Source organism: Malus domestica, chromosome 10 (assembly GCF_042453785.1).
Source record: "Malus domestica chromosome 10, GDT2T_hap1".
Classification (NCBI taxonomy): Eukaryota; Viridiplantae; Streptophyta; class Magnoliopsida; order Rosales; family Rosaceae; genus Malus; species Malus domestica.
In genome coordinates, this window is record NC_091670.1 from 3,897,025 (window position 1) to 3,921,197 (window position 24,173).

General features: G+C 36.5%; 3 protein-coding genes and 1 long non-coding RNA gene across 5 annotated transcripts; 2 read left to right on the plus strand and 2 right to left on the minus strand.

Moving 5' to 3' along the window:
- Positions 1-658: 658 nt before the first annotated feature.
- On the minus strand, positions 659-7,433 carry LOC103444667 (protein LIKE COV 2-like). Of its 2 annotated transcripts, XM_070806793.1 has the most exons (9): positions 7,392-7,433; positions 7,010-7,074; positions 5,809-6,105; positions 4,931-4,983; positions 4,718-4,827; positions 4,119-4,286; positions 3,262-3,359; positions 2,092-2,218; positions 659-1,038 (listed from the first exon to the last, which is right to left on the minus strand). In XM_070806793.1, the coding sequence occupies exons 3-9, from the start codon at positions 5,911-5,913 to the stop codon at positions 932-934; spliced, it is 768 nt and encodes a 255-aa protein (XP_070662894.1). In that variant the 5' UTR covers positions 5,914-6,105; positions 7,010-7,074; positions 7,392-7,433; the 3' UTR covers positions 659-931. The 2 variants fall into 2 exon arrangements, with proteins under 2 accessions (XP_070662894.1, XP_008381839.3); XM_008383617.4 differs by lacking the exon at positions 7,392-7,433 and having other exon boundaries at positions 5,809-7,109.
- A 4,320-nt stretch (positions 7,434-11,753) lies between these two features.
- LOC103444709 (citrate-binding protein-like) lies at positions 11,754-13,003 on the plus strand. The gene is made up of 2 exons (XM_070806083.1): positions 11,754-12,011; positions 12,617-13,003. Exons 1-2 carry the CDS (start codon positions 11,754-11,756, stop codon positions 13,001-13,003), a joined length of 645 nt encoding a protein of 214 aa, XP_070662184.1.
- A 4,085-nt stretch (positions 13,004-17,088) lies between these two features.
- LOC114827305 (uncharacterized) lies at positions 17,089-18,963 on the minus strand. Its single transcript, XM_029108950.2, has one exon. The coding sequence runs from the start codon at positions 18,961-18,963 to the stop codon at positions 17,089-17,091; it is 1,875 nt and encodes a 624-aa protein (XP_028964783.2).
- Positions 18,964-19,218: 255 nt separating this feature from the next.
- Positions 19,219-21,190, plus strand: LOC139188843 (uncharacterized). The gene is made up of 2 exons (XR_011572191.1): positions 19,219-19,434; positions 19,759-21,190. It is a non-coding gene; the product is annotated as an uncharacterized lncRNA (long non-coding RNA).
- The last annotated feature ends 2,983 nt before the right edge of the window (positions 21,191-24,173 follow it).

A 24,173-nucleotide genomic window follows, 5' to 3' on the forward strand; every position in this document is an offset into this window, starting at 1 on the left:
TTTTTCTTTTTTTTTTTTAAATTTAAATACATCGATATTTTTTCATTAGCAAGAGGAAAAATTCGGCTAAATCACACAATAGACAATTTAAAATCTACAAGATTCGAACTAAAACCTATCACTTCCAACTGAAAAGAAATACCATCAGACTGTAGTCCTCAATGACACATTTTAAGTGGTCAGTTTTACACACTTTTAACTGAGCCATTCAGCTACATAAACATTTCTCAAGGGAAAAGTAAACGCTAGAGGAAGGGATTGAACCTTCAACCTTGCGGTTAGAGCTATTCCAGCTCCTTGAGAACTATGTACAAAAATCTTCTTCTTTTTTTTTTTTTTTTTTCAAACACACCCTGCTCATTTCTATCCATTGATTATTTTTTATTTTTTCAATCAAACAGCTAGAAATTGATAGGAATGTCTAGGAAAAGAATAATGACGTGTGTAAACTGTAAATCACTTTTCAACTTAAATACTTTGCTCCATACACGCAAGTATGCATTCCCCTTATAACGAATTGTAATTTGATGATGTTTTATACTCAAAACAGCGTTAATTTATGTCCGTTGATTCTTCATTGATTTGCTCAATCAAACTGCTAGAAATAGAGTGGTGTTTAGTGGGAGAAAATGGGGGTTTGAAAATACTTTCCCTGAAATCATCATAACAGCATTTCTATATTTCATTTCAACATTAAAGGTATACTGAATATACATCATAGCAGTGAAATATACAATACGAAATTCAAAATGCAAACCCTAGCCACAAATCCATGAACAAACAAATAAAGCTCTTCTCATGTTTTCTCATGTTTTCTCATGTCCTCATGTCTAGCCGTGTTTTGTGAGCAAGCAGAGCAGTTACCGTATGAGGAACATACCATGTTGCGTACATCTGCGCCTGTCCTATAAGCTCTCCGTATCATTTGTTTTTAAAGGGATGCCATTCTGTTCGGTGGAATCCTGTCACTCTGATGAGGAAACCTTTCAATTGGGGAAATCACTTGTGGCATCGTCATACCAACTGAGATTATGATCTCTGCATTCCAGGGGAGAAACGATTGTCAAAATGTTATGAAATAATAGTACTACTCAACAAAACTTCTTCAACATCTGCTCAAAACTAGGGAAAAATGACAATATTGCTCACAAAATCATCTTCCAAGTCAAATGACTTATCCTTTGGGAGAGTAGTGAAAGGAGTGGGAAAATGCAAAAAATGTATGTGTCCATGTTAAAAGAGCAGAACAATCAAGTTGCACGACAACTTATACACTATACCCCAAGTAATCGGATCAGTGTGAAAAGGGTCGAACCATGTTCGAAGACAAAACCATCCTGAGCAAAAACACTTGAATCCAATTTCCTCCACTCAATTCAAATCAAGGATAAAGGATAAGATTTGCTTTTTCTGGCATACAACTTAAACTGATTTATTTTTCATTTTTCATTGAGCTCTTAAAATTCCCGAACAACAAACATATTATTTCAGAAAGCCGAGTTTTATCAACTTTATTCTTGGCCTCCTCTGTATAGTGTTTCTTGTTTTGCATACATCAAGACTTGAATCTTGGCCTAACCCCACCTCTCTCTCAGTGCCACCTGATCTAAAGCTATTACTTCGTCAACTTTATTCCTGTTTAGCTTTTTTGAGTATACTACCTTATTGACAGAAATTAAAGCATGTCTGCTAAACCTACAAGACATCTGTAAATTACCAATCGATCTTTGCTCCATATTAAACATAGGCTTTCCTGGTTATAATGTATATGTGTCCTCTTCTTCTATAAAAGGTCGTACCCAGTGCACAAGGCTCCCGCTTTACGCAGGGTCTGGGAGAGGTGAATGTCGGCTAGCCTTACCCCCATTTATGGAGAGGCTGCTCCCAAGTCTCGAACCCGAGACCTACCGCTCATGGGCGAAGGCACTTGCCTTGTGCACTGGTTATAATGTATATGTGTCCTCTTCTTCTATGAATAAGTAAAATATAGAAAAGTCACAAGCAAAACACATTTAATGCAACACTATCACGTCCATGAATGAATTAGACTATACGGTGCACGACTGCATGTCCACAAAAGAGGAAACAAACCTATGCCTTCCCGAACTGACAAATTTGGTCGTATGATCTCTTCAGATTTGACAAGAAAAATATCGCCAATGTACAGATGGTTTGTTGGGACATAAACACTACACAACTCCTCGTCTCCATCATCCCTCTGTAATCAACCACAAAACAATCAGATTCAAAAGGTAACTCATGGTTATTATAAGAAAATCCATTATGAACTACAGCCAAATCTAACTATTAGAGTATTAATTTTTTTTTCCATTGCTAACCATCACAACACAACTATTCTATTATTACTATTTATTTATTTTTCATTTGCAGCTTATATTGCATAAAACTGTTCCTTTCTTTCCTTTTAGAAGGCTGTTGCAATATAACTGTTAATCTTATCCAAATACATTTTTTTTTTAAATTAAGTATTGCTTTGCGGATTGCATGTAAAAATTGGTGATATCCATAGTATTTTCCTACTTGGGTAAAGCGGGAGCCTTGTGCACTGGGTACGACATTTAAATTAAGAACTGTACTTGGAAAAATAAAATAATGCCAGAGAAACCAATTTTGTACTTCTAGGAGGTGCCAAAATTAGCCAACCTTTTCTTTTTCAACAAAAGAAAAGCAAACAGAGAACCCTTTTATTCAGACACAAGAAACTGTCTTTTGAGGGAATCAAATAGCTGTTCCCAAAGTTATTCCTCTCCAATGCATTAACAACCAACATAATCCATCACCTGCTTCTAAGAAATTCTTTACATTTAATGAACTTAAAAATCTCCCGCATGAACTGTATAGGAAAAGATAATAATAATGCCAAAGAAACCAGTTCTGTACTTCCGAGAAGGTGCCAAAACTAACCAACCGTTACTTTTTCGAGAAAGAACAGCAAAAAAGGAAACCTTTTTCAGACACAAGAAACTGCTTTTCAAGGGGATCAAATAGTTTATCTGACAGATACCTCTCTTGTGCATTAACAACCACTAAGCCACCACCAGCTTCTAATATAAGGGGAAAACCAGCAAGGTCAAAATTGGGACAAACAAAATCTGAACATACAAACTATACCTGCTTCTTCCAAACACACACCAATCTGTTGACAAATAGAACATTAAACTATGTCGAGGTGGTTATACATGAAGTTCTAACATAACATGTGTAAGGTAGATCGTCTAATAGCTGGACAGTTCAACATACCTGAAGGGTTACAGATGATGTTATAAAACCAAATGCATATTCACCAAGTCGAGGATGACGGATAATTGCAACCTCTTTAAAAGCAGTGGTCTTTTGATCTGTCCAATAGAAAGAGAATTAATTTCTGAGTATAGCTAAATGGAGACGAAGAAAAGAAAAGCACTGAATGAATTCCATATCAGAAATACACTAATTCTACCATGCACCAAACCACACACTCAGAAAGTAGACGGCATCACCAACTTTTACTAGCTCCGGAGAAACTAATGCAGCCTACCAAATAATATAAACAAAACTATTTGTTTGAATTAGGAAGACCATTGCATGTGTGCGCTCACCACTTTTTCTTTACAATGGCAATAACAGGGGTCAGAGGTTTATCTTAGATAGGGAATCATCTGTGTCTCCCTAGTACCCAAGCAAGGGAACTTATATTTCAAGTTCACATGATTATTCAACTTAAGTCAAACAGCGTGATGAAAGCCTACATGGGAGTTGACAAAAACATTCAAGCATCAGAATTCACCATTATATGGTATACTTTCTGGCGGAAAAATCATACAAAGAGCCACTTCAGATAGGTTGGTGAGCCTAATGATTTAACCAACTAATTTCTGGGCTTGGATTGTTATTTTTACAAGCCTAAGCTAAGCTTGGATTGGTTCATCTGTTGAACAAACGAGCTCAGGTGTAGCCTTTATCAAGTGAGGCCAACATGCTTGCAAGTAGCTAAGCTCCTTTATAGCCCAGATGTGATAGAGGAGAATATAAACCCTAAAATAATTAGGACGGAGCCATGCAAAAACTTTACAAGAACATATAAGAATGGACATATAAATCGAAATAAAGGCAATTACCTGGAGAGATCGCAGAACTAATCTGTTTAGAGGCCGAGTATATGTGCTTCATAAAGGGCAATCGTTTTATGAACCATTCTCCAATCCAGAAAACTGTCTCACCCATCCATGATGAAGCAAAAATACCAATCAAGAATATAAAAAGTAGGGATGTAACAAATCCTAGGCCTGCAACAATAAAAAAGAAGTAATCAATACTGAAGCACACAAGGACATAGATTAAACAATTAACTACCCACGATGAAATTGGCGAACATTTAATCCATTATCCAGCAAAACTTGGTATGATCTTAAGATATGATTCTACTTAGACCAAATAAATTAAAGACACTCCACATTGTAAAAAATTTCCCCACATGAACTGAAAAATGCTACCCAAAAATGGTATATAAGAGGCTTGATGATTCACATCGGCCTTCTTCTAATTTTTTGCTCCTCTTTGATAGTTACTGCAACTTGAACTACTTGGAAACTTCCACAAAACCTATTCAAGGCATATGGTACCACCAGAATTTCCCCCAATTTTTTTGGTCAAAAGTATTACTAGTATTTCAAAACATGCAGAAACATATGTAAGTAAGAACTCTTTGGAGTCATACCAAATATGCTAACCCCAAGCCTGGCATATATTGGGCTGGAAAAACCATCTACAAACTGAACAAACCACCAAGTGATGAAGAACGTAACAGTGACAGGAAAGAGAACCATACTGCAAATTCACAGTTCAAATCTTTTGTTGTTACGATCAAACTTTATATATTACAAAAGATTATATAATAAGAAAATAACCAAACCCAATTTATGCACATTACCATCCAGTCATGAATTTCTTGGAGACCCAACTCTGAAGCACTGCATAGCAGGCCTGATCAAATTCAAGGGTAAATGGTATACTGAATACACAAGGTGTTTGGTATACTTTATGCATTGAAAAACAACCAACAAAAACTCCGGCACAAACAGATCCAGTAAATGATGACTTTAAATAAGACTAGATAGAGGAAAACAACTAACATAAGTGCCTAAAACCCGTTGGTACAAAATCTACTTCGCACCACTATCATGGACTATTACACCCCCTTCTGTTTAGCATTTTTCAAACCTTTTGTGACATTCTTTATAGAGGTCATGAAAGCGTAAGCTATTAATATTTGCACAACAAATGGAACTTCAAACTTGAAACGAGTATGAAGAAATTAGCAACACTTTACATTTCGAGTTGTTACTGCGGATTCATTTCTCAAGACTACCCATTTCCATTTGTAGTTTATCCAAGAGATCAAAATAAGTTTTTGGCATTTTTTTTTTTTTTTTACACAAGCAAATACTTGGGGAAGGGGGATTCGAACTCGGGAACCAACTGAGCTACAAGCCCCTTGACTTACCATCATAACAACCTCAATCATAGCTAGCTACCCAACAATTATATCTTTCCATGATTTTATTCAAATTCCAAACCCCCAATTTTTCAATCCAAAATCATCTTGTTCTTGCAGGTTTCTAATACAACATTTCTCTATCTGCCTAAGCTAATTAGGAAAATTTCAGCATTCAACTATTAATTATGCTTCTTTCAAATTTCATGCTCTAATCAAATCCCCAAACTGCCACAAAAACAAAATGATTCAATTTCCAAATTGGGGAAGAGGTTTTCTAAAGTGGCGGCAAGGTGACAGAGAGACAGACAAACCTTGCGAGTGGAGGAGTTGGGGGAGCTTGGCGGAGACCTGGAAACATCTTCAAAGTCGGGTTGGGTCAGCGGACCCGACGACGTGGACTCTTTAGCTTGCGCCATTTGGCTGCTTCTCCGTCGTTGTGTTACTTACACAGCAAAGCAACCAGAGCGGCGGAGACGGAAGGCCGAAGAGGAAGAGCAAATGATTTCAGTTTGCCACGAACCGTCGGACTCGGACGCTGAGTGGACTCTCTCCAAATTATAATTGTAGCAATGATTTCACCTTTGTTTATTTTTCTTTTACAACAGGTCCTACATGTGTCTTAATCTCTTATAAACGGTTATTTGATCGAGTCTAAAAGCTTCAGTCAAACATTTCAACAATAAAAAGTCCTTGATCCATTCGAATTATGTATTAAATTGTATTATCAAATATAGGTGCACTGGCCAATTGAGACTCACGCAAAACAGAGGAAATAAATGCATACTGTTTCACTCTTTCCTTAGGTTCTGTCTACTGACTGTGAATTGTAAACAACAACATTATCAACAATGTTTACCCTCGGTACGCAGAAAAATTTAAAAGAAAGAGGCCTAAAATTTTTTTGCATGACATATGAGATTATAAATGTTATTAGAATGAGTAGTGCCAGAATGAACCAAACTATATGCACTGGTTAATTGAGACTCACCCAAAACAAAGGAATTACCTGCATACTCTTTCACGCTTTCCCTAGGTTCTGTCCACTGACTGAATTGTAAACAATGACATTATCAACAATGTTCACACTCGGTACGCAGAAAAATTTAAAAGAAAGAGGCCCAAAATTTTAGCATGACAAATGAGATTATAAATGTTATTAAAATGACTTGTGACAGAATGCAGTGCATATTTTTAGATGGTCTCATTAATCTACTGCATTTATCTATGTCAATATCTCCTTATGAGATGTGAATGCGGTAACCTTTAAATTGTTTGAATTCCACAGACAACTACACACCAATTCTCAAACTGCACAACTACTAAATTATAACAGTCCTGTACCGATGACTGAAAAATGATCTTTAGAGCATCTAGGTACCCAGGTTTTCAATTAAAAAACTTACCCAATTGAATTCAATTAAAAAAAATGATCTCTCGGGCATCTAGGTACACAGGCATGCATTCAAGTGCACAAACAGACTCAAATGAGTTATGAATTAACAGAAAACATACCAAAGGCAGTGGGAAGCTGTACGTCGATGTCAGACATGAAACTTAGCTGATTCAACTAAGTAGGCCTGCTAACCAGAACGCTCAGACATGGATCATATTTATAAAAAAAAAAACCCCATAAATCATCATGACCTCAATCAAATATAATCAAGATAAGAACATCATAACAGGCACAGATAACATAATAGAAAATAAGTTTCACAACTCATCCACAATCATCAACAACTAAATTAAACCCAAAAATTAATCATGATCATCCATTTGTAAATCAAACCATGACAACGATTTAAAATTTATTCCTAATCCATCAAACTTTTGAAATTTTTACAAACTGGGTTCAATTTACCACACAGAAAATCCAACAATACAGAACAATCCATACCTTTAACGCCAAGAAAACCTTCACAATATGAGAGGTTAAGTCAATCTGCAACACAATAAATTGATCACAACAAACATAAGTAGATATAATCAAATCGAATTAGAGTATCGATGAAGAAGAAATGAAAGGATGAGGGTTACTCCGCGCTCTGCTTTCAGTATCTTCTTGGAATCAAAACCCCCAAAAGACTAAGGGGGGTGTATTCAATTAGGATTTTGAGGGATTTTAATTCTTTTAATGAATCTAGGGGTATTCAATCAGGAATTTAAGTGATTCTCTAAAATTCAATGTGTATTCAATCAGGATTTTAAGATAGTTTATGAAAATCCTTAGAAATCCGGGTGTATTCAATTAGAATTTTAAAGAAGTTTATAACATTCCAGGTATATTCAATTAGAATTTGATTTTAAAGAATTTGAGAAAGTTGAGGAATTAGAGGGAATTGGAGAGATTTCGTAGTGTATTTTGAGCATTCACAAATCTCACCTCCCCCAAGAGATTTCGAGGGAATTGAATCAAAATTTTACATGGAATCTCTACAAATCAATTAAACTCCATAAAAATCCATGGATTTATAAATCCATTAAAATCTCTCAAATTCTCAATTGAATACACCAGGGGGTCCTTAACCAGTACCTTAACTTGTACAGTCCATAAAATTACAAAAGGGTTGAGAATTTTGAGGTGTAATTTTATGATATTATCCCTTTTGTTTTGGGATAATATTCATCTGATATATTTGACCTATATGATATTATCCCAAATAAATAATTATACTTCAATATACAATTAAATATCATCGTTCTTTAGATTAATGGAAGCAAACCAAACATTAAGGTAAGGGAATGTATAATTTATACCGCTGACTCTATTTAGTGAAAAGAGGTTTTGTTTTTATTAGTGAATACAACCAATATTCTAAAGTTCAACATTGCCATAATTTACAAGGACTAGAGTTCTAACTTGAGTGAACAGAGATGGATACACTACGTTGGGCAACGAGCATAATCCGTAATCTGAATTTTGTAATAAGCAATAACAACAAAAAAATGTAATCAAAGAATGAAGGAAATTATCATGTTGTTAGGTGTTACAATGGACTTGCCATAATAATGTGGTTCAACTTCACTTTTGACGATAATCAAACCTATGACCTCTCACTTACAAATGAAGAAGAATACCACACCAAGTGTCATACTACAATTGGTTGAAATTTTTTCTTTTAAGTTTCCGATGCATTATTACACTTGGTATATCAGGCCATGGAACGACACATTGAAAAATTTCGCATCATCTTGCACATATATTATTAACTTTCATAGATAATTGTGTTGGTCATTATGCCAATTTTAGGAGGTGTATTATATAATAAAAGAGATTTTTCAGCATATCGAGAACACGACTCAGTACACCAAGTGTTATAATATAAATGATTGAAATATTTTTTTAAGATATTGCATCACTTATATTATGATACTTGATGTACCGAGTTGTGTTTTCAGCACATTGAAATTTTTTTTCGTAATAACGAACATGATTCCCTTCATGTATAAGTCTGCACATAGACTAATTTTATTTTATTATAGACTATTAAACTTTGAAGCCGACCCAACTTAGTGGAAAAATGCTTTGTTGTTATTGTGTAGACTATTAAACTTTAACACTAAACTAAGATGTATAATAGAGAAGAGATTTACTAACTTTATAGTTACTTTTATAAAAAAATGTATGAAATTTCAAAAAGGAAGGTTCTGAATTGAACTTGCTGCATGAAGCACCGTCCAAGAGATTTTTTATTTTATTTTTGGGTGAAGTACCGATTTAGTCCCTAAACTATTAGTATCCGATTCTTAGTTACTAAATTTAATTTTGAAAAAATTAGTATCCGATTCTTAGTTACTAATGTTCTTTGATTGAAACCTTATTAGTTTTCAAATTTTGATCAAAGTTGTAACATCCCACATCGCCCAGGGGAGCGATCCTTAAATGTGTATTCCCATCCCTACCTAGCACGAGGCCTTTTGGGAGCTCACTGGCTTCGGGTTCCGTCGGAACTCCGAAGTTAAGCGAGAAGGGGGCTAGAGCACTCCCAGGATGGGTGACCCACTGGGAAGTTGCTCGTGAGTTCCCAGAAACAAAACCGTGAGGGCGTGGTCGGGGCCCAAAGCGGACAATATCGTGCTACGGTGGTGGAGCGGGCCCGGGAAGTGATCCGCATTGGGCCGGGATGTGACAATTTGGTATCAGAGCCTAACCCTGGCCGTGGTGTGCCGACGAGGACGTCGGGCCCCTAAGGGGGGTGGATTGTAACATCCCACATCGCCCAGGGGAGCGATCCTTAAATGTGTATTCCCATCCCTACCTAGCACGAGGCCTTTTGGGAGCTCACTGGCTTCGGGTTCCGTCGGAACTCCGAAGTTAAGCGAGAAGGGGGCTAGAGCACTCCCAGGATGGGTGACCCACTGGGAAGTTGCTCGTGAGTTCCCAGAAACAAAACCGTGAGGGCGTGGTCGGGGCCCAAAGCGGACAATATCGTGCTACGGTGGTGGAGCGGGGCCGGGAAGTGATCCGCCCCGGGCCGGGATGTGACAAAAGTCCCTAGCATTAATATAATAATAAATTTACATATCAGTTATATAATTTTTAAAACAAAAACTAATAATTGATTTAGGATTTTAATACTCACACCTTTAGTAAACTCCTAACTAATTTTCAATTCAAAACATTTCCAAAATAAAAAAAAAAATTAGAATAAGTTTGTACTCCTTAATTTTTTATAAAAAGGTCTCCAATTTTTTAATCTTATATGTACCCATTCATGTAATTTTTCAAATTTTTAATCTTAAAATGTACCCATTCTTAAATATACCAATTTGTTGTAGTAAAATGTACCCTTTTTTCATATATAAAATCTATTCAATTTTTTCCTAATCCATTTTTAAACTTATATGGGTACATTATTTTTCCGTATTTGAGAATGTATCCATGTCAAGTTTAATCAAAGAAATTTACTAATGTTATGAAGCCAAATATCTATTATTTTTTGTGTGGTTTTGAAGAATGTACCCATATTTTGGTACAATAATTTTTTTTGTTAATTTTGATGAATGTACCCACGTTTATATACATACACACACACACACAAAATATATTGGAGAGTATAATTTATATTTTAATAATTTTAATCAACAAATTATGGGTTTTATTTATTTAAAATCTCATTAATACAAACAACTATAAATTTCAATTTTTAATTTAAAAAATATAATAACCTGCATGAAAATACATTATCACATTAATTTCAGGGACTTCGATAAAAAATTGAAAACCAACAAGGTTTCAGTAAAAGAATATTAATAATTAGGGACCGTATCCAAAGTGATCCTTTAATTTTTTTAACTAGCATTGTCATAGTGTTCTAAGAAACCATACTTGGGTAGTTTCACATGCCTTGTCATCTTGTGGGTATTTACATTATTAATTAGCTTGAATTTAACAATAATATTGTGCTAACTCCCCTGCAAATATCCTCACGGGTGCACACTCCCCGCCGATATATAATAACCTTTTGTTGAAAAAGCTTTTGTTTGCCTTCCATGCAACCCACGTTAGAATTAGTATAAGGACTTTAATTAGTTAGGCTAAATGGTAAAATATTAAGGGTAAAGTTAGGGAGACTAAATTTTGTAAACTGATGATGTAGTTGTTAATGTTTTGATTATTACGTCAATTAGTTTACAAATTTAGTTCAAAATTTTAATCTCCCTAACAGTACTCAAATATTAAAGGTAATTCAAAGCCGCTTCATTATTATTCTTTATGTTTAGTGACAAACGTTATAGTGTACTCGGATCACAAGGCAGAATGTATCGTAATATACATAGAAAGAATCGTGTCAATAATTATCTTTCATAGAGCGATATGTTTGTTTTCAATACTCAAAATGTTCATTAGTAAATGTCAAATTGCGTTTAGGATTCATATCATAGGGATTCGATGTGAAGAACAAAGCGTTGATTGTAAACTACCTGACGCACTCCTCCTTCCCCTTTATCCGGGCTTGGGACCGGCAACATAAGCTAAATTTACACGTGTAGAGTTAAATATAAGAAAATGTATGTAGTATTTGGAATTAACGAAAAACTTAGCACAAACCAGAGCGCAGACCCTACTATTGAGATATGGTTTAGTGGTGGTGGTGCTGTAAATGTCAAATTACAAAATGAAAATATATTAAAATAAAGGATGAAAATAAGTAATGTGAACAATGATCTAATGTGTATATATATACACACACACCAAGATGCAGAGATATAAGCTCCCACCATCAACCATACGAGGTAGGTAGTGGAGAAAGAAAACATGAGAGGTTACCTTCTCTCCTTGTTTTTTCTGGGCTCACTGAAAGACATCATTCAGTTATGTGGTGCTGATCCGACTGATGGCTTCGTCGATGTTCCGTTAACGGAATATAATTCCGAATTACAGAAACCGTATGACGTACCACTGGAGGAGCGCTACAGTTTTGTCAATGGTGTAAGGCGTTTGTGGGTCTATGCTGATGACAAGCCCCATGACCCTAATAGCCAAACCCAGCCACGTACTGAAGTTCGCATGAGGGTACGCCTCCTAACCTGCTATATATGACTAGCCCCATAATCCTACTGATAAATGTTTATGTTGGTATATGATGGATTTGATTAGATTGATTTTTTTACTGAATATGTTGTTCAGATCACAGTTTTATGAATAAGTCTCTTATGTTGTCAGACAGTCTAATAGAATACCTTTGTCTTGTATATATATTATAAATACTCCTACATTGTCAAATGATTTGACAAAAGAGAACATTACTCTATATATACCGTGAGCAAGAATTACTTGTCAAAATATGAATCTTAGTCATTGATCATGTTAAATTTTATCAAATGTTTGATTTTACATTTAGACAGTGAATATAAACTATCGATCAAGTTGACTTATATGGTCCATATATATATATATATATATATAGTTTGCCAACATAAATCTAACAAGAAAAAAATGCTTCCTTATAAATACTTATACGGATGCTTCCTTATAAATCCTTATATGGATTTGTTTGTGCTTTTTTGCCATGCGTTGTATATGTTTTATGTGGAACGCTTCTAGAACGGGTAGTCCAGATTCATATATTGTCCGACGAAAAAGCAATCATTAGTTGGCGCTAACTAAGTTTTATGCAGGGATTTGACTACTCATCTGGAATATGGCAATTTGAAGGGTATGGATTTGTGCCAAATGGAACCTCTGGTGCTACAGTAGCACAGATCCATGGAGCAGCTAAGGGTGCTACGACTATAATCCTAAGAATCTATAACGGCGACATGAGGTATTATAGTCGAGATTTGGTGGGTACAAATCTTTACGATAAGTGGTTCAGACTTAACATAATCCATGACGTCGACGGAGGGAGCGTGACTATTTTCATTGACGGAGTCCAGAAATTTCGGGTGAAGGATCAAGGGCCAGGAGATTTGTACTTCAAATGTGGAGTTTATGCTGCACCGGCTAACATTACCTACTACATGGAATCACGTTGGAAAGACATTGAAATATATAAAAAGTACTGATGACTACCGAGGCCAGTCTTGAGATTTTAGAGACCTTGTGCAAGATCCAAACGGGGCCCTTACATGGCCTAAAATTTTGGTTGCTATATTTTCTTTTATACTTTTTATTTTTTATGTGTAAAAATTGATATAACGCACAAGAAAATAAATAAAAATGAAACATGGTGTGTTGGGTTTGTGTATCTATCTGCATCCCTTATGTTTTTGGGTTCAAAACTCCTTGCTTTTTAATAGAAAAAGCATGGCACGGTGGATATGTACTTATCATATCACCATTCAAATATTATAATTAGAACTATTCTTGCTCTTTATTATCATCCAGAGTTCATCTCAAGAAAAATTTATGTGTTAAACAAATCATTGATATATGGATGACAAAATGGTTTTCAAATAAAATGAAAATTAGATGACCATCAAATAGTGACTAGAAAATAAATGGTTAAATGATATCGTATAAGAAAAAAAATGAGGCTTTTAAAGATTATATCTTCAAACTTTTAAAATTTTAATTTATTATGACATTCCTAATTATAGATTTATTAGCAAAAGTTATCTTTTATAATGAAAGAAAATAACTACATATATTTAAAACAAGAAAACAACAGTGTAGCTAAAAAAGCCTAGAGAAGGTAATCGTGCGGCACACTCTGTGGCATCTGTTGCATTCAAAAATGAAGGGAAGTATATTTGGGCTTGTATTGGTCCTCAAATCTTGTTTAATACTCGGAGGATGTAATTGTATCCATTTGTATCTAACAATATCTATCTACCTTTGAAGAAAAAAAAAACCCTCAAAACATGCCCAATATGAAATAAACACAGCTGAAAAAAAATTCATAATTAAAAATAAATGTATCCATTAGTATTTAATAATACTTATCTAGCTTTGGAGGAAGAAAAAAACCCCAAAAAATGCCCAATATGAAATAAACACGGCTGAAAAAAAATTCATAATTAAAAATATAGGTAACCACGGAATCGAACGTGTGCACACCTAGATAGCAAAAACAATGCTTGCCAAATCGGCTATGACAACGTCGTTTGATATGCTCACGTTTATAGTATATATCTAGTATATTACAAAGGTTATTAAATTTAGGGGCCCCAAAAAACGGGGGCCCTGTGCGGTCTCACTCCTCGCACCCCCTCAAGGCTGGCCCTGATGACTACTGTTGAAGTGAACTATTATGCTAGCTAGCTAGCTTTATATATAGAGATGTTTCCATGTCAATGCAATGCAAGCTTCCACAGCTTCAAAGTATAACCATGTAACTTAAGATTGGTTGATTGGGTGTCTGCTCACAAGCGTTTTTGTTAAAAGTGTTTGTAGTATAAACATGTTAAAATTTTCATTCAAATCCAAGTACTTGCTAAAAAATGTTGTTGTATATGGTCATAAGTACTTTTAGTTACAAAAAGCACTTCTAATTCTCTATCAGCAATCCCAAATGACCCTTAGTATATTCACTAATTATTTTTAGTTGAGTAATTATTAAAGTTACTGACGAAATTTTTTTTATTAAAGTTGTCTAATTGATAATATTAAGAGGAAATTTACATTTTTCTTTATTTTTTTGGTATTTGATTATGGATTTTAGAGGAAATTTACATTTTTCGTTTTCTTCGCGTTATTTTGGTAAACACATGGAGAAATTAGAAAGTGAAATATTTTTTTCATCCGTATTTTAGTAAACAACATTATACTTTTTCATTTCTCAAATGTCACCATTGTTAGTGAAATCTAGCTCGTTGCACCCTTAAGACTGACAACACTACAAAACTAACCCCTCGAAAAGAATGAAAATTACAGTTTGATCCCCAATTACAGTTTGATCCTAATTCGGCAAATTCCCCAATGCCTTCCCCAACTACTTTTCCCTTTTTGCCCTTATTGCTGAGTGGTTTCGCTCCTCTCGTGTCTATTTTCCTTTGACCTTGCTGCCCTTTCCCCTTTGCCCTTTGCCCTTTTTGCCCTTTTTGCCTTTTGGTGCGTCGTTTAGAGCCTCGGCCTTGTCGTATCCTCCCTGTTCGCCCTCCTCCTGGTGCTGTCCAATGGCGGTTGGCTTCTTCTTGACCTCTACGATCTCGGTGATTCGTTTGAATTGCAGACGGAGAGGGGGACGGGCCTTGTCTGAAATCTGTTTCATCATTCCGGCGTTTGGATTGCTTTTGGCAGTAGTGAAAGAAGCGGTCCATTGGTTGTCGTCGCGGAGTTCGATCGCCAGTTTGACATCCTCAGGCGTATGCACGTATGCATCAGTCCATAGCTTGAGATTAGAAATGTTTCGGTTGAGATTTTCTTGCGATTTAGCAAGAACCTGCTGGGATCCTTGAACGGCGCGGAGATCCGTCAGCGATTGAAATTTGCAGGCGCCACCGGACATGAAGGCACTGAACGCCGCCATCTGAAGAAGGAGAGAGTGTTAGTGTTAGGGTTAGGGTTAGAGAGTGTAGAGAGAGGGGAGAGAAGAGAGAAAAAAGAGAGAGGAGAGAGGAGAGAGAAGAGGATACCTCTGCGCTGCGGTGGTTTTGAGAGCAGAGAGCAGAGAGAGATGCGCTGCGGTAGTTTCTTGAGAGCAGAGAGCAGAGAGAGATGCGCTGCGGTGGTTTCTTGAGAGATAGACTGAATTTTTGGAATGAATTGCACCGGGTGGCTGCTTTTATAAGCGAATTGGAGGGAAATGGAGGGAAAAAGTGTGCAATTTATAGGTTTTCTGCGTGTGGTTTGTATCAGGTTATGGGCAAGGATAATGGGCGATTCCACGTAAGTTTTCTAAATATGCCTCACATATAACGAGTGTTTTCTTAAAATGCCACTGAGTATGCCTAGCTCACACATGAGTACAGCAGCAGCAAGTTGGTAACTTATTTTATGAAACCGTGAGACCACACCAGAGTAAGCAGGCCGTATGCCTTTAATGAAAATTTGCATCTTATGCACTCTTCCTACGCTGCGCATCACTGAAATGATTCTATGCTAATGATTCATCAGACTCTTGGAGTGACACCAAACAAAGGAGTCTGCTAATGATGATTTGGTTTGTTGATTTACTAACAATGAGGATATGTTTCCACAGCGTTATGTGAAACTTGCTGCTGTAAAAGAGTGAATTTCTGGTAGGCACGGGATTGTAAGTGTTTGCCCAATTATAACACGCTTATTTGTCTTCATCAACTTAGTTTTCTCCCACTCCCTACTCACATGTATCATCATCCGCACAGAATTCGCGGTATACTTTTTTCACTTCGTTGGTCAAATTGCTCAAATTCAAAGTGTAAAAAAGCTGCAGAATTCAGTGCTGATCATGCGCGCTATGGCATTCTTCAGTTTTATCGCTTACTTCAAAGGCAAGTATGGCTCTGATGATTCTGATACAGCAAAAGTCCTGTAAATGCATTAGACGAGAGTGGAGTGGATCCATCTGGTTGAGGCTTTGAATGCTTTTGAAGATTTAGCTACTGGCCCCTCAAAGCCTTTGTATATTGAACTATAACCTGCTATATATGGCCGAGTTCGGGGCCATAACTACCTTCAATTCATTACGAGCCAGTAATCAAACCAACGAATTTGTTGACGTCTCACTCGTGCAAGGGACTTGCTATTCATTGATCACAGACGACATTAAATGACTTCGAAAAAGATGATTTAAACTGCAAAATCATCAGCTCGTCCAGAAACTCAATCCTTGATGGTCAAATGACATATCCCAAAACCAATGTGGTTTAAAATCTCATCAAAGGCATAACTGCGGAACTTATTCTGAACAGGATAAATTGCGCAAAACAAAATATTAAGAGAGAATTGGCCTTGGAGCCATGATAGAAGAGGGTGGATGGATCTATTCCCCTAGCAAAATGACTTGAGAAAGCCTACAGTTAATACCAAATTTGAAAGTATACGCTGTCCTGAAGACTTGCCATGCTTTAGAATGTTGTGCTTCCCAAGTTCTATAAGGCTTGTGAAATGAACAACATCCAGTCGAACGTAGGCATTAATAAGTAAGCCGAAACAAATTAAGCGCAAGTGTCCACGAGGACCATAACTTAAACTAAAATAAACGTAACGATCGATCATGACAACTGAGTCAGTCCACCACAGCAAGATTTAAGTACTCTTTGTCACAGATGGCGGATTCCAGGGCATGCTTGGGGCCAACTTCCCCCTCAGTATCCAGGAACAACTTGATGAAATTGTCCGAGTAGCCGGTGAGGATGGTCACCCCTGGTATTCTTGAAGGAGGCTCGACACAGTTGCCGGCAGCGCCCTTGTTCCACAACTGCCAGAACACTATGTGTGGCACCGCATCCCCATAACCTTTCTCCTCAAACTTTCTTTGTATTGCCCGGTAAGTAGTTGGCCAGTGACCGTCGGCATTAGATATCTCAAAGCCATAATGAGTGAAAACTAGCACCTTCTTGATCATTTGCTCCGGCTTCAAATTGGCATTCACAGCCTCTTGGAGGATCAAATCAAGCACCGTGTGGAAAGGACAAGTTTCGGTGTGGTCCATGCCCCTCAGAAAGGCACACTGGGACTTGAGATCATTTCCACCTTGTATCAGACGCAGATCAGGATATCGAGCGAAAGGGACGACCTTTCCTTTCCAGGGCTGTTCACTCAGCTGAGACACCAGTAACCCAAAAGCCACCGACACATCCTGACCTCGCAGACTCGTGGGCTTCGAGACGTTACATACAGCCAAGCAATTCTTCCACTTGCCTTTGTTGAACAAGTCCTCCACCATTGCCTTCCAGTGAAGTTGAGCAACGTCCCCTACATCGGGATTGTCCACATAGTGTATCACCCTATGCGGAAGCAGCAGCAGCAGCGAAGTAGGTTCATCATCAATCTTAATCTCGCAGCGGCCGGCTTTCACGTCCTCCAGATACTGTTTAATCCTACACTTGCCGCCAAAAGTGTCATAACATGTCATCCTCCTCACTGGCAGCAAAACCTCCTTGGTCAGCCGGCTTCGCGCTCTTGACGTGTAATCGGCCTCCTCTTCAATACTTTTTTTTTTCGGACGTACCTCTTCAAGACCTTGGTATCCATCTTGTCGCGGAAAAAGCTTCCTCGCAATGCTTTCACACAGCTGCGTGGCAGCCCGGTAGCCAGCGTATGGGAGACATGCCGCAGCCCAGCTAAACTCGATATAATTATCATCACCATCCTCGTTCTCATTCATCCTCTTGTTCTTGCTCTTCAACTTTTCAATATCAGACTTTAGGTAGTTTGCGAAAAAACCAGAAACCCGGTCGTGTAAAAACTGAAAATCAGGGTCGCGATGGTACATCTCGGCAGCCTTGTTGGCAATGGCAATGGTCTTGTCTCTGATTCGACAATGGACGTCATCAGAATTTGAGTGTTGGCTGCTGATTAGTTGTAGAAGAACAAGGCGGTAGATAATCTCGACAAAATCGCGACCGGAGTTGCCGGCAAGGGGCTCGATGTTGGAGGCTAAGGTTTTGGGGTGGTTGTGGTGGAGCCATAGCAAGGCACTGTGGAACAATTCATAGTCGGTGGTTTGTCCGAGATAACGAATGAGCTTGAGGGTGGTGAGGGGACTGTGGAACCAGGCCAGCGGCAGAAGTTGCTGGTTTAGATATCTGTGAGAGGAGGCGGAGGCTTTCTGCCTGTAGGAGGAATTCACCTCTACAGCCAACAGAAAACGCAACAGATCAATGCAGGGGTTAGTGTTAACACTCTCCAACTCCAACCCCGATTCGGATTCCAATTCCGTTACATCCTCCTCCTCCTCAATATTAATCTCATTTGAAGAGAAATTTGAGCATAATTTCAGTGGCCTCTGTGGTGGATATTTACTGTTAGGAGGAGCAAATACCAGTGCCATTGATCTCAAACTAGTATTATAAGGACGAATTATTGGGAGCTGAGAAATATTGTTATCGATATTATTCTTGTGTGCTTCTACCCTGAAGGGGGAGAGAATTTTACCCATAGCTTTCATCATGACGTCAGACTGCGACTGCAACTGCGGGAGACCAAGAACGAGGCGGAGAGGCGGCTGCTTATCTTGGTTTAGGGCACCAAGAACAACTCCACTACGTCTTTATTAGAAGAGAGTTAGGAACTCAGGACGGCCAGGGATCTGCTGTCCCCAAATATATGTTTCGTCCATGTCTCCTCTTCAATTTTTAAACACGTGTCCTATGCCTTAACTTAAAGTTAACAGTGTTAACTTTTCTAATTCATTAAGAGAGATGCGGCCATTTTCTGGGGAAAGTGAAGGCCAGAGCCCATCGCCTCCTCCTCTCCTCCCGTCTGCAACATATCCCCTCCGGTAAACCCGCTTGCACGCACGCCCCAACAAAACCCGATCCCGGACTTCCTTCGAAACCCGCTCGCAGCTTTTCGGCGAATTGGCATTTCTTTATCTTCAGGATTTAGTTTCACCAACATTTCACTGCAGGTCAATTCTGAAACTTCTTCTTCATTTGGTGTTTGTTGCTGGAATTTCAATACCCATTTGCTTGTTTTGATTTTTTCCAGCCGCCCGTTTGGTTTTCGATTGGTAGACTTGAAAAGTTTGGATTTTTAATTTGGTTTGGTGAGTTTAGATGATGGGTTTTCTGTAATTGTTTTGGGATTAATACCAATTTGCTTGTTTTAATGTGTTCATGCTACCCATTTAGTTATCAATTGGTGAAGTTAGAGAAGTTTGAATTTTAATTTTAGTTTTGGTTAGAAATTGGGGTTTGTGTAATTTTTGATGGGTTGTTTTGATGTTTTTCAGCTACCCATTTATTTATCAATCCTCCTACGCTGCTTCGCCGATGAGAGATAGAAAGAGAGAGTGGAAAGAAGCTTCAAGGACGGTGAGAATTGTCGTCGGCTTCGACTCAATACTTCCAGTGTTGAGTTTTGTTGTGTTTATTATTTTAATTTTCTTTAATGAATTAGAAAAGTTAACACTGTTAACTTTGAGTTAAGGCATAGGACACGTGTTCAAAAATTAAAAAGGAGACATGAACGAGATACAAATTAGGGGACAGCAGATCCCTGGCCACTCAGGACTCCATTCGACTCCTTGTTTTTTGGGATCCACTCATCGAACTCTTATTAGAAGAGTAAGACTGACACACATGTACCAGAAGCATAGAGATACGAGTCCTGTTACAATTACAATTAAACCTGCCCTTTGACTCATTTTGAAGATAATTTTTTAGTGTGACCGTCATACGATGTGATACACCATGTGTTCCTATATAAATGATGGGTTATATGTTTTAAAAGATTAATAACTTAAAAATTAAATTTTCCACCACTTGCATAAAAACACATGGTGTATCATCTATATTCCTGTCACGACTCAAAGAATCAGATTTTGACATCAAGTAAACATTCGATTAGATCTCACTCTGATGTTTATCAAATATTAATCCACAAGTCATATTTGATAATTCATAAGAAAAACTAATGAAAAAAGGAACTTTGAGTTTTAATGAAAAATCATCATATAACTTTATTTAATAATTAGTACAAAGTTCAATATTAAACAAGTCCAATTAAAATAGCCCACCCAAAATAACATACTGATTTCTCTGTTTTGACCCTGACGTTTTTGGGTTATGTTTGTTTTGTTTTCCGTTAGTTTAGTCATGTCGAAGAACTGAGTTATAAAGGCCAATCACTTCACTTTTTTAATTTTTTTAATTTAGGGTTTTGAATTGATTGCTTTCTGTTATCCAGCTAGGGATTTTTGGCCTTTAGGAACTCGATCAAATTAGGTTTTTTTTCCTTCTTGTTCCTGTTCAAAGAATCAAGCATAGAAGAAGAGGAGATGGCGACAGAGGATGCAAAGCTGACGAGAGGGAACCAACTGCTAATAGTCAACAACAATCTCAGAGAAATGGGCAAGAAGGTCCGGCGGAGAAACAAAGAGACCAGAAATCATTTTCAATTCTTCAATTCTTGTTAATTCTTTTGGCCCCCTAGCTAAGATACGGGATGTTTGTTCAAATCTCTTACAGATCCTCAGATGAATAGTGCAATTTTGGTTTTTGGGATGACATTAAGAAGTCGGAAGAAGTTAAAATAGAGTTTTGATTCAATATGATGCAGTTGCTTGTAATATTATGTTGTTCTTCTGTCTTTGTCAATCAGAAAACACATCCAGGAAGATGTAATCCAAAAAAAAACCAAATGAGTGTTTGGGATTTAAGATTTGATACCTGGGTTCTGAGATTGGATCGAAGAAAACGATTCATCCCCATATTTTTTAAATTTCTTTTATCTTCTGTAATAGAACATGCAAAGAAGGAGAGTTCTTCAGTGACTGGGAGTCTCTGAGAGCCCTTGGTGACTAGTCAGTCTTTCTACACTAAAGTGAAATGAAAGATGCGGAATGTGTCTCAAAATGTTTCAATACCACATTGCCCATTATATTTGCCTTTATTATCCAAATCACCAATGCTTAATAATGATGGTGATTACATATATCATAATCATTGACTCTGCTGCACAAGTGGAAATGTGGAATCATCTTTTTCTCTCAAACTTCGCAAATGTGGGATTTGCTTGTAACAATATTTCTCATTCGAGCGATATTTTAATATAATATTGTTACATAAAAAAAAGTTTGAATATGAATGTTTACACTGTCTAGTTAACTTGTCTACGTCTAGAACTACAATATTTTGTCATTAGCAAAGCATAAACTTAAAACTATTGTCAGTAGAGAAATGTGATCCGGCGAAGAAACAAAGAGACTGGAAATGTCTGTCCTTGAACTGAAACTGGATGGAATCCCTAGACGACATTCAAAGCGCCATGAGGAAGTTTCTCTTTACAATCTATGTATCGTCAGTTGCTCATGCGTTTGTTCGCAAAATTTGATATCATTAATAAAAATGGCAGAGTTCTACACCCATGGATTTTTCTTATCGATACATAAGCTTCTATAATGTTTTTAGGTGGTGGCGCTCGTTTGGTGTAGGTGGTGTTGAATACCAAAAATTTTCCATCTGTGAGATCCCACCGAAGCGCCTTCGGTTTGGGAGATGATGGCAAATCCAAGCCAACAAGAAGACAACAAAGATGAAGCATGAGAAGATGGTGGGATCCAAGTTTTGGGTGCTGGTTTGATTTTGGTTTGTCACGATGATTTTAATGGTGATGCGGTGCGGCAGTGATGTGGTATACAACTAGAGATGTGAAAAAAGAAAGAAAAGATGGTTGAGAAGGTGAAGAAATAACTACACTATTTCTCAAGATGAATGAAGATAACTCACACTATTTCAGAAACTGAACCAAAATAGCCCACATTGTTTCTAGAAGTACAACAAAATAACTCACACTGTTTCTCAAACTAAACCAAAATAATCAACACTATTTATGGAACTGCAGCAAAATAATCAACGCTATTTCTGAAACTATAGCAAAATAACTCACACTATTTCTGAAACCACAGCAAAATAATCTACACTATTTCTGGAATTAAATCAAAATAACTCACACTATTTCTGAAATTACAGCAAAATAACCTACACTATTTCTGAAACTAAACCAAAATAACTCACACTATTTCTGAAACTATAGGAAAATAACTTACACTATTTCTGAAACTGAACAAAAATAAACCATACTATTTCTTAAGCTGAACCAAAATAACACACATTATTTTTGAAGCTATAGCAACATAGACTAATTCCCTTCATGTATAAGTCTGCACATAGACTAATTTTATTTTATTATAGACTATTAAACTTTGAAGCCGACCCAACTTAATGGAAAAATGCTTTGTTGTTATTGTGTAGACTATTAAACTTTAACACTAAACTAAGATGTATAATGAAAAATTACCAATCTTCCCTCCAATGTATATTACATGCAAGTAACGTGACTTAAATTAATGGAAAAATGAATATAGTAGGTTCAAATCTAATATTAGGGATGTAATTGGTAGATTTTTATAATTCAATGACTGATTGTTCTGAAAAAAATAGTTTAGAGACCTAATTTTCACTCAGATTATAATTCAATGACTAAATTGGCAGTTTACCCTTTATTTTTTATTTTATGTATAACTCAATTGTTTGTAATTGGACAATTGGAATGGTGTTTTAATTTTTCACAAACAATACTATTTGCATAAATTTATCTAACTATAGAGAGGCGAAAGAGTTTGAAATCGAGAAGTAATAGGTTGAAGAGAAATATTCTATCACGACAATCTCCTACTTGCAAAAGGTTTTCTAAGTGTTGTTAACTTGTGTTAGGAATATCAATTATATATTTATGATTGTTGAATTGGCCAACTGGGATATGACATAATTTGAAACGGACAAATAATAAGTAGACAAAAAGGTGTTTGAGAAAAAATTTGGTGAAGAGAGATTATATTCACACACTCTAAATTATTTTCTCCACATCCCTTTAATTTTTTTTAATATTTTTCTAACAAGTGTTAATGGTGTTTCATAAAAATATTAAAAAATTAAAAGGATATGAGAGAAGTAATTTGAGGTGTGTAAGTATAATTTCTCTTCGTGAATAACCAAACGGACAAATAGTAAGTAGACAAAAAGAACTTTGAGAACAGAAGATTTTGAGAAAAACCAACAACGATGCATGAAAGTTTTTTTCTAATTTTTTTAATTTTTAATTTTTTTAATTTTTAAAGAAAGTTAGGATAGGCCCAAATCAGTTTTGGACCAGAATAGGATTTCATCTGGATTTTCTTTGTGAGAATTATAGGAATCAATTATCCGTTCATTATTCATTCTACGATCTGAAATTATTGTAAATTTTTTTATTTAAATTAAATACAAATAATACCTACCAAAAGTTAGCCGCATAATGTACAATAAACGACTAAAATAAATTAATCTTCACAAAAAGAATCTGGAAAGCATCCTCATCCGCATCCTTCTGGACCCTTGGTGCCTCCTCCAATGTTTCGAGTATTTTTAGTCTCTTTCTTACTCTGTCAGTCATCATGCACTATATTATGCTAACTACCCTGCAGGCTAAAGGGCTAATTTATTCCAACTAAATTTAATTTTGAAAAAATTAGTATCCGATTCTTAGTTACTAATGTTCTTTGATGAAACCTTATTAGTTTTCAAATTTTGATCAAAGTCCCTAGCATTAATGCAATAATAAATTTACATATCAGTTATATAATTTTTAAAACAAAAACTAATAATT

Coding starts and splice junctions, on each gene's coding strand:
- LOC103444667 (XM_070806793.1), bottom strand. CDS start 5,913: ATGGCGCAAGCTAAAGAGTCCACGTCGTCGGGTCCGCTGACCCAACCC. Junction 4,287..4,717: donor GCTTGGGGTTAGCATATTTG/GTATGACTCCAA, acceptor TTATTGTTGCAG/GCCTAGGATTTGTTACATCC. Junction 1,039..2,091: donor GTCAGTTCGGGAAGGCATAG/GTTTGTTTCCTC, acceptor CCTGGAATGCAG/AGATCATAATCTCAGTTGGT.
- LOC103444709 (XM_070806083.1), top strand. CDS start 11,754: ATGAGAGGTTACCTTCTCTCCTTGTTTTTTCTGGGCTCACTGAAAGAC. Junction 12,012..12,616: donor GTACTGAAGTTCGCATGAGG/GTACGCCTCCTA, acceptor AGTTTTATGCAG/GGATTTGACTACTCATCTGG.
- LOC114827305 (XM_029108950.2), bottom strand. CDS start 18,963: ATGGGTAAAATTCTCTCCCCCTTCAGGGTAGAAGCACACAAGAATAAT.